The sequence below is a fragment of the Tupaia chinensis genome, unplaced genomic scaffold (assembly GCF_000334495.1).
Source record: "Tupaia chinensis unplaced genomic scaffold, TupChi_1.0 Scaffold000477_2, whole genome shotgun sequence".
NCBI lineage: Eukaryota > Metazoa > Chordata > Mammalia > Scandentia > Tupaiidae > Tupaia > Tupaia belangeri.
In genome coordinates this window covers 540,786-551,351 of record NW_006159987.1, presented here as the reverse complement: position 1 = coordinate 551,351, position 10,566 = coordinate 540,786, and the positions used below count along the sequence as shown (strand labels likewise).

Sequence of the window (10,566 nt, the reverse complement as noted above, 5' to 3'; positions counted from 1 at the left end):
GCACTCAGAAAGTGAGAAATCACCCCCCTCGGGGGCCACACTGCAATCCTTTCTCTTCCGTTCTCGGGATCTTGGGCATATATAAACATGTGTCCCAGTGTGAGTTTTAAGCCACTGGGTCCAGGACTCAAACTACAAACTATGTGGGAATCCAGTGACATAAATAACCATTACGTCATCTGCTGGTCCTAGCCTTCTTGACTTTTATTTCTTCCTAAACAAATGGAAGTCAGTTCCCTCTTTGGGCACAGCCCTAGGGTGGACACAATACCTTCCTAATTCCTCCTAACAATGTCTGTTCTATTATCATCCCCATTTCAGACTGGGTATAGTAAGGCTGTGCAGCAGAGCTATTAACTTTGGAGGCTGATAGGCTTAGGCTGAACTATAACTCCACAACTTACTTAACTGCTGAGTATTAATCCTCTTACTACTGAAGTAAAGATACATATGCATGCTTGTGACAGTGTACAAAGATGACAAAAGTATGTAAACGTGTTCAGCATGTTTTAAAACTGAAACCCCTTGGGGCTGGCAGGTGGCCTGGTGGCTAAAGGTGCTGCACTCCCACATGGCCGACCACAGTTTGAGTCCTGGACCTGGTGGCTTGCTTTCTCACTTTCCCTTTCTCTCTCTCTGTCTCTGATGAAAACTGGAAAATAATAGTAAAAATAAAGTTAAATAATTCTTAAAAAAAAAAAAAAAAGGAAACTCCTTAACACAGTATTTCTGATCTATATCTAATTAAACTGTTCCTGTTAGATCACCCCTGAATAGCTTTTAGGTGATTTCCCATGAGAAAACGAGATGGTGGCAGAGACCTTTGGCCAGAATCTTCCAGCCAGAGCCCTCCCTTACTGACACCCATAGATGGACTGATAAGGTCCCAGTGGCAAGTAAGCTAATCAAAGTACCTACTATTCTTGTGACCTTAACTCCTCCACCCTTTCCATATAAATACATCCGTGTCTCTTGGGGCTGGCAGGTAGCATGGTGCTTAAAGATGCTGGACTCCCACAGGGCTGACCATGATTCAAGTCCTGGACTTGGTGGCTTCCTTTCTCACTTTCCCTTGTGCTCTCTCTGTCTCTCTCTGATTAAACTGGAAAATAATAACAATAATAAGGTTAAATAAAAAATAATTCTTTAAAAATATCATCACGTATCCTTGGCAGGGTGGGCTGAAGCACCTCTGGCTTCAGACCCCACCGGGCGCTCTTTGTCTCAATAAACTTTCCTTCGTCTCTCGATAAAGGAAGGCGCCTCCTGAGTTTTAGTCAGAACACTAACAATTCCCTTCTTCCCTATTATTTCAAAATAGATGATCCATCTACTTTCAGGTTAATCCTTCCATGTGTACTTTGCTACTGCCTTAGCATCTTTCTCCATTCATTATCCTCTCAGTTATTGCTAACCTCTCTTTCACTACCGGCTTAAGTTTCTTTAAAAATGTGTCTCCTATGCACCTTAGCGTTTTCCCTTTGTAGCCTAGCTATTTGAAAGTAGGGCATACTTGCACTTTCAAATTCCTCACCCCTCATTCACATCTCTGTGTAGCATCTAACACTGGTTACCAAGTTCCCTCATTAAAACTCCCTTCCCTAAGTTCCAATTTAGAATTTGCTCTACATTTTCCTCCTAGTTCTCAGTCTTCTTTGCAGGGTCCTCCTTTTCTTGCTCCTTAAAGACAGTTTCTTGCCTCGACCACTCTTCCTGGATAATCTCATGGTTTCTGCTATAATTTCTGTGCAAGTAACTCTCAAAACTATAGCCAGGCCAGGGCACTGGACTCCCACATGGCCAACTGTGGTTTGTGTCCTGGACCTGGTGGCTTGCTCTCTCACTTTCTCTCTCTCTCTCTCTGTCCATATTTGGTAAAAATGAAAGATAGATTTAAATAAAATAATAATTAAAAAAAAAAAACTATAGCCAGGCCAAATCTCTCCCCTGTGTATATATCCAATTACACTTCCTATTTTCACCTTTTATCTAGATATGCTTCAAATTCAACACTATCTGAAACTGACCTAATTTCTTCTCTTCCTACTCAAATATATTCTCTCACCTGCTTATCCTCTCTTAATGAATGGTACACTATTTATTGCCTAAGCCACAAACTTTGGATTTGTCTTGGACTTTCTGCTAGTCATTTAATTAGTCTCCAAGATCTGTCATTTCTATCTCTTAATGATCTCTTCTACCCCTCCTTTCCACCTATACATGGATACTCATATAGGTTTATTTTTTCTTTCAGTTTTTGCTACAGGGCATGTGCAGTTGTGCACGCAAGAGAGTACATATAAGAGGGAAGTGAGAAATCACCCTCCCTCTGGGGGTGGGGCCATGCTGCAGTCCCTTCTCTTCCAGTCTCCTCTCAGGATTTTCGGCACAAATGCACACAAGCCACTGGGCTTGGGACTTGAACCATGCAGCCAGCCATGTGGGATCCACCACCTTAACTTACATGCCACCTGCTGGCCCTGATATAGGTTTCTTTACTGTCTCCACCAGCCTCCAGACTGCAGCAGAGTGATCTCACTAAGAACAAAGCTGATCACATTAATCACTGGTATAAAGCCTTATAGGGCTGGCCCCAGACTTACTCCAGAGAGGAAGCTAGATCCTGCATGGCTGACCAGGGTATGAATCCTGGGCCAGCTGGCTTAAAAAAGATGTCAGGCACACATGCCCAGGATCCTGACCAGATACGGAACTAAAGGAAAAAGAATTGTGGGTAGGACCATCCCTTTGGTGGGTTGGCTCACTCCCTCCTTCCTTTATTCTCTCTGGCACATGCAAGCATAGTCTGGCATTTAAAAAAACCAAATCTATGGCTCCTCCCATTAGCCTTAAAACTGAAACTCCTTAACACAGCATTCTGCCTACATAGTTGGTCTTTTGCTTTCTTGCTCTTCTCCTCAGACCAGATTTACCCTCTATGCTCATATTTCTAAGACTTTTTACTGTCTACTCTGGCTACAGTTCCCTTTCTCTTTCCTGGGGAACACTTACTCTTTTAGGACTCAGTTCAGGCCTCACTAAGAAGCCTGCCTCAGCTCTACTAAAAGAAAGCATTCCATCTATCTGGCAGCATCAACAGAGTATCTGACCCCATATTATAAATGCCTGTTTACCTTGCTTGAAAACCCATAGCACAGGACCATGTCTTATTCATCTGGTAGTGCCACTACCTGGGATAGCTCCTCTTGGCTTACAGGAGGTCCTCAACAAACACTGGGTCCTTCTCTTTCCCCTCAAGTAACTTGGTTAAAGTCTTATAGCTAGAAAGTAGTGGAGTTAGGGGCCAGCAGATGGCTTAATGGTTAAGTCACTGGACTTCCACGTAGTCCTCTGAGGTTTGAGTCCTGGACTGCATGGCTTAAGACTCATGGGGGGCAGGCTGGTGGCAGGTAGTATGGTGGTTAAGGCGGCTAGACTCCGATTTGGTTGTCTGTGGTTTGAGTCCTGGACCTGGCAGCTTGCTTTCTCACTTTCCTTCTGTCTCTCTCTGGTCAACTTCAAAAAAATTAAAAAATAAAATAATGACAACAAATAAAAATAAAATAATTCTTTTTTTTTTTTTTGGAGAGATTTTTGCTATAGGGCGCTCGCGCTTGCCAGACAGACAGAGAGACATAGAGACAGAAAGCGAGAAATCACCCCCCAGGGGGGATGGTCACGTCGCAATCCCATGAAACACTCTCTCAAAAGTATTAAAAGTTGGGAACCAGCAGTTAGCGTAATGGCTATGTCGCTGGACTCCCACATAGTCGACCGCGGTCCGGGTCCCAGACCCGGTGGCTTAAAACTCATGCCGGGCGCGTGTGCATGCGTGCCCAAGATCCCGAGAGGAGAATGGAGGATAAGGGATTGCGGCATGGTCATCCCCCCAGGGGGTGATTTCTCGCTTTCTGTCTCTCTCTGTCTGTCTGGCAAGAGCACGCGCCCTATAGCAAAAACCTCTCCAAAAAAACAAACAAACAAACAAAAAAAACCTCATGTCAGACATGTATGCGTGCGTGGCCAAAATCCCAAGAGGAGAATGGAGAAGGGATTGTGGCATGGCCATCCCACCTGGGGGGGTGACTTCTCACTGTCTGTCTTTCTCTGTCTCTCCAACAAACGCATGCACCCTATAGCAAAAACCTCTGAAAAATAAAAGAGTGGCGTTGTTGTGTGTTCTAAAGCCCATCCTCTTTTCACAGTGCCATGTTATTCTCCAATCCAGACAGATGCCATCATTTTCACCGGTGACTTGGAGATGAGGTTCAGAAAAATAAAACACACTGACCTGTGCAGTGACTGGTGGCCCAGCAAATAGGGCCTTGTATGCAGAGGCAGCAACAGACAAAGCCCCCTTCACTAGCCCTCCTGCAATGCTGCTTCCTTGGTGGCGCCTGTAGAGGAAAACCACATTATCTCCCCAAATAAACACAAGCTGTTACCCTCTTAAAGATAATCTGGGTTCTAATCCTTGAAAGAAAATGAGATTTTTCTTAAGGAGAAAAAAATCAGATATAGAAAGAGAAACATGGTTGTTTTCAACATCAGTTTTATAGCTACAAATCCTGGTTTGATGCAGGGCCCAGTTCTGCTAGTGTAAGATATGGGCACTCAGGAAACACACCACTCTGGTTAGCATGCCAGTTTTTAGTTCTAGCTGAAAATTATTGTGGTCAAAGGCACACTAGGGTATCAACAGTCTGTTTGTTCAATTAGTATCTCAGGGAAGACACTTCACAAGAGAAGTATGATTTTCTGGATACTGCTCTGAGGTGACTTGGAGCAGAGGCAGGTGTGTCTAAGAAAAAAATGACTAAGATGCACTCTGGGCTTGACCTTTCTGCCTTATCCTCTGACACTCAGATGAGGTAAATTGGAGGGCACCTCTTTCTTGTCTGGACTGTGAATGCTCTTAAACATCAGTTATGGTCCTTTGTTCAGTGCTGGAGAGCTTTGGGAGAACAAGAACGTGACGGAAGGGGTCTCTTCTCTGCTCTCTGAACATGGGCACACACTCTGAGAGGCTCTTTTAAGCAGAAGCAATAGTAGGATATCCACCTGCTTCTGTAGAAGAGACTGCACAAGGTCGTTACCTTGAGTGGTCATAGCTCTTCTGTCTGTTGTTTACAAGTCCTGATGAGCCTCTGGGCTCTAAAAGCAAAAGAGCTATTGGTTAGATGCAGCATCCATAAGCGTCTAGTGTTTCCTAACAGCAAAGCTATTATTGAGGCAGGTGGCAATCTGATTAGTGTTGGAAGCCTTTCTTTATTTTAAAAAGTATTTGGGAAGTTTTTCAGGTGGTTTAAGTGATAAAAGAAACTGTCCAGAAATGCAATGCAAAAATACTTTATTGAATCAGAGAGAAACCGATTCTATAATCTTACCCTGATAAGTAAGTTCTCAACTACTTTTAGGTTTAGCTTTTTGGGGAAGAGTGAGAAGTGACTTTGAGAGTCTAATCACAGCTTCGTAGCAGTACTGTCCTGACTGTGTAAATAAGCAGACTCACATGCATTATAAATTCTCTGAACTGCTGCAAGATCACACAGAAAACATGTAACCAGAGCTGGAACCAGACTGTTCTGGCTCCCAAACCTGTGTTTTTTCCACTACAGCACAGTGCCTCCCTCTATGAGGTCTCACTTACTAGATATTTAGCTAGAGACTAGAAATAAAAGTATGAGGGGCCTAGCCCCAGTCTAGTGGTTCAGGGACCTTAACCACAATAGCCAATTATAATTTGAATCCTGGCCCCGGGGGCTTGAAAGATATGCCTGGTATGCATGCGTGTATGTAGTATGTGTGGGGCCAAAACCCCACAGGATGGAGAAATGGAAAGAAGGAATGAGGTATGACCATGTGCATTGTGCATTGTGTATGGGGGGGTACTTTCCCTCTCTCCATCTGTCTGTCCATCTCTGGCAAGCACACAAGCCTTCTGGCAATTAAAAAAGTATGAGGGAAGCACAGAAAAAAATGAAAAGGTAAGTTTCTCAAATCTGACAAGAATCATGAAGACTGCCTATACCTGATTTCCATTAGAAAGGAGCAAAGAAACAAGTAAAACTTAGGCTGGTCATTACCTCCTCTGATCTGATCAGGGACTGAAGACACTTCTGGTATGGTAACTGGTAAATCCACGTCTGGGGAACCATGATGCTGTACACAAGGAGCGCTCCTTTCAGAAAGACACAATATTCAAAGTAAGTTGAAGAGTCACCTCTGGCAACAGTGGAGAAACAGTAAACACAGCATAGCAGTGCCAAATTCTCTACAGAGACTTCACATTTCTGATCCAGATCACATGTCTGAGTTAGGAATCCGGTCAGAAGGGCTACACTCTACTCCTGGCTTTCCTCTGTAGCCACAATCTAGAAAGACTGGCTTCAGCCTAGTCACTTCTTCCTTACATTAAGTGATATTGATAAAAGGAAATGTCTAGCTTCTTGGGAGAATGGTTTAAATTAGTCAAGGCTCCAACATTTTTTAATGCTATAAGAGAGCATTAACTCAAATCCAATAGAGAATTAAAAATAATATCCATTAATTCTTTTTTTTTTTTTTTAAAGAAATTGTTGCTATAGGGTGTGTGCACTTGCCGGAGAGACAGAGAGACAGAAAGTGAGAAATCACCCCTCAGGAGGGATGGTCACACTGCAATCCCTTCTCCATTCTCCTCTTGGGATTTTGGGCACGCACACACACGCGCCCAGCATGAATTTTAAGCCGCCAGGTTTGGGAGTTGAACCGTGGTCCACTACGTGGGAGTCCAGTGACATAACCATTACAACTGTTGGTCCCATAAAATAACATCCACTTAATTCTGCAGTGTATTTTTTTCCATGATGGACTTAACTTCCTAATTATGCTTGATTTTGGTTAATGAGTTTTTGTTGCTTTTATCCATGAAACCAGTAGATCAATTAGTATAGGTTCAGGGATGTTTGTGTTTAAAAACTGGCTCTCAGTAATCATAGACAAACTACATTCAGATAATTAAAGTTAACTAAAATGAGTATTTCTTTAAATCCAAAAAATGAAAAAAAAAAAACAAAAAACTTTGGAACTATGACTTTTACTAATTTATTGTAAATTCAGACGTCATATGGAAAAGTCTCTCCCCATGCTGATGAAAAACCAAATTTTGAGACCAAGTTGGTTCTTCTCACTCTTTATTTCACCTCTGAATAGCTCAACTGAAGGGTATGTGGGTGGTACCTGGGCCGTGGTGGTGGAAGCCCCACCACCTCAGGGATTAGGGGCACTGTTTCCAGAGTTTGTGAGGTCATGAGGATGTCATTGATGCTGTGTTCTTGTGGCTGGTTCTCTCCTCCAGGGAGTCTTTCCCCCGCCTCGGCTGGTTCCTGCCCAGCCTCAATCCCAGGCTCGCCTTCAGCCACTCGCTCTAGGCCGGGCTGCGAGAGCGCAGAACTATACATGGAGTCCCCCAGGGGGCGGCTTGTATCAAAGCACTCGGGCAGGATGATGATATAGTCCTCCGAGGAAGCAGAGGATTGACTCCGAACTTCATCTTTGAGCTCATCCTCCTCCTCCACAACTTCTTCCTCAGCAATATGGACAATTTCCTCCCTCTCATCTCCAAGTGGTCCCTCTTCAGGCAAGGCAAATTTCACTAAAGGATAAAAGCAACCAATTTTAAGGAAACTAAAAGTAGCCCCTAATGCTATCCTTACTTAGTAAAGCCTTGTTAATCATGAGCTAGAATTATGACAGCCAGAGGAGTGGGAAAGATTAGAAAGAAGGGCATTTCTGGAACTATGGCCGTAATCTAATCTTGAAGATCACGTAAAACTAAATAGAACTAATTCTGTAGCAGAGACTATGTAAAACTAAAGCTCATGAAAACAGCACTATGAATCTTAAATAAGAAGATTCCACTCCTTTTCCTTTTCCTATGACAGTTAATATACTGAGAAGGGTTTAAAATTAAACTGATATCAGAGCTACAAAAAAAGTTAGGTGATGGGGACCAGCAGTTGGTGTAATGGCAATGTCGCTGGACTCCCATGTAGTTGACCGTGGTATGAGTCCTGGACTCGGTGGCTTAAACTCACGCTGGGTACATGTGTGTGCGTGCCCAAGAACCCAAGAGGAAAATGGAAGAGAAGGGATTGCAGCATGGCCATCCCTCCTAGGGGGTGATTTCTTGCTTTCTGTCTCTCTGTCTGTCTCTGTCTTTCTGGCAAGAGCACGTGCCCTATAGCAAAAACCTCTCCAAAAAAAAAAAAAAGTTGGGACCGCCAGTTGACATAATGGCTATGTTGCTGGACTCCCTTGTAGTCGACCGTGGTTCAAGTCCTGGACCTGGTGGCTTAAACTCATGTCAGCCATGTGTGCAAGCATGCCCAAGATCCCAAGAGAAGAATGGAGGAGAAGGGACTGTGGCGTGGCCATCCCCTCGGGGGGTGATTTCTCACTTTCTGTCTCTTTGTCTCTGTCTTTCTGGTGAGTGCACGTGCCCTATAGCAATCCCCCCCCCCCAAAAAAAAAGGAAGTTAAAAAAAGGTATTCATGAGGTTGGCGTGTGGTATGGTGGTAAAGGGGTGCTGGACTCCCACATGGCTGACCATGGATCTGACCACTTGCTTTCTCACTTTCACTCTCTCTCCTTCTGTCCCTCTCTCTGGTCAAATTAAAATAAATAAATAAACAAACAAAGCTTAAACATAAATAAATAAATAAAATATAGTTTAAAAGGAAAATAGGTACTCATAAATTCTACCAGAATGACAACTGTGAACATTCTGGTGTAAGTTCTTTCAAACTTCTTTGTTATGCATTTGTACATACATGTGAAAAAATACATGTAATTCTACATGTATTGTTTTTTTTTAGAGGTTTTTGCCATAGGGCGTATGTGCTCACCAGACAGACAGACAGAGACAGAGAGACAGAAAGTGAGAAATCATCCCCCAGGGGGGGTGGCCACGCCGCAATCCCTTCTCCTCCATTCTCTTCTCAGGATCTTGGGCACGCACGCACACGCGCCCGGCGTGTGTTTAAGCCACCGAGTGTGGGACTTGAACTGCAGTTGACTACATGGGAGTTGAGAGACATAGCCATTATGCTAACTGCTGGTCCCTCTGCATGTATATTTTAAACAAAAGTGAGACAAATCATATTTAAAAGTACAGGTCAGATTTCAATATTATAAATACAGAGATTTTTCCATATTATTTTTCTGCAATAGAACTTGAATTTTTGGATCGTATGACATTGATTCTGTCTGTTATCTATGAGTTTCTGTTATAAAACTATTTACTATAGCAGAACTTAACTTTGGCTAACTAACTAAACTTAGTTTGGTACTCCTGTTTCTACTCCATTTCTCAGACTACTGCTCTTAGAGAAACCAGATAACTCAGCTGCCAATGGGGGTCTCCGCTGAGGAGCTTGTTCAACTTACAGGAAGATTCCTCACTGCAAAGTCCAGGCAGCACAATAGGCTGCTGTTCCTCTGTGGAATGCAGCTGTAATTCCGACCCTGAGAAAATGCAGAAACGAGTTATACAGCTTCTTTGCTCCTGATGCTCTAGTTGGGATGGTCAAGTAGTACAAATAGAGTCCACAGAAACAAACATGATCTGGATGTCTAACAAAGATCACTTTCCTTCCTCTCTCAGTGAAGAAGAGCATTTCTAACTATTCGGGCCTGGCAATCACAATTGAGAGGTTCTCCCCCACCCCCCAGTAAGGGGAAACACAGGGATACTCACTCTGAAGAGACTTCTGTCTGCAAGGAGGGTTGTGGTCTGGGGCAGCATCCAAGGTAAGGGATCGGATTACAGTTTCACACACAAACTGGGTCCCACTCAGGTCTTCTTCTGCTTCTTCCACCGAAGCAATGTTCTCAGCCTTTCTCTTTACTGACACTGTGGAATCTGAAAGATAAATGAATCTTGTCTACACTGGGGTTTAAAGTGTTGAGGACCTTTCACTAGTCCTTATCCATGCTGAGATGATGCCAACAAATGACTGCTGTGCATGGAATATGAAGGTAAAGTTAGTAAGGAGTAAGGTATAAAAGTAGGGTGGAGTATGGAAAGGAAATACTTTACAAATATTTAACCCCTTACCAGGAAGTGCTTTAAATCCCGCCCCTTCACTCTCTTCCTGTATCTGCCCCAAGCCTGGCTTCTCTATTAAGGGACTGTCGTGTGGCAGAGGAGACATGCAGGGAGTCATATCTGGAGAATGAAGACAGGAGAACCATCAACCAAGAAAAAGCATCATATCATCAACAGTCAGTGTCCAGAAGCAGCAGTTCATAGACTTCTTGCCTCTTGCAGGGCTAAAATAAACCCAGATATGCTTAATGCCTACTGTAAAGAATTTCTCCACACCACTAGGAGTGCAGGCCAATCAATCAATGCAGAAAGGTAATTAAGTAGTTATTTGGCCTGGAAGCCTATGGACAAAATATAAACCCAGGAGTGTAAAGTAACAAAGGGACCCAAATGTCTAGAGGGAAACAGAGAAGAGGTTCCCTTTCGGGTGAAGAAGCCTTGCATAAACTTGTACTGTTGTTGCTGACAGATAATA

At 43.4% G+C, this 10,566-nt stretch overlaps 1 protein-coding gene across 1 annotated transcript in view; it reads right to left on the bottom strand.

Moving 5' to 3' along the window:
• The window catches only part of NBR1 (NBR1 autophagy cargo receptor), a gene marked incomplete in the record, with an annotated part of 39,915 nt that overhangs the window by 2,844 nt on the left and 26,505 nt on the right, over positions 1 to 10,566 (bottom strand). Inside the window, 7 exon segments of the mRNA XM_027774797.1 lie at positions 4,292 to 4,397; positions 5,097 to 5,154; positions 6,087 to 6,181; positions 7,222 to 7,636; positions 9,431 to 9,508; positions 9,741 to 9,905; positions 10,101 to 10,211. Of these exon segments, the coding sequence (XP_027630598.1) occupies positions 4,292 to 4,397; positions 5,097 to 5,154; positions 6,087 to 6,181; positions 7,222 to 7,636; positions 9,431 to 9,508; positions 9,741 to 9,905; positions 10,101 to 10,211 (1,028 nt within the window).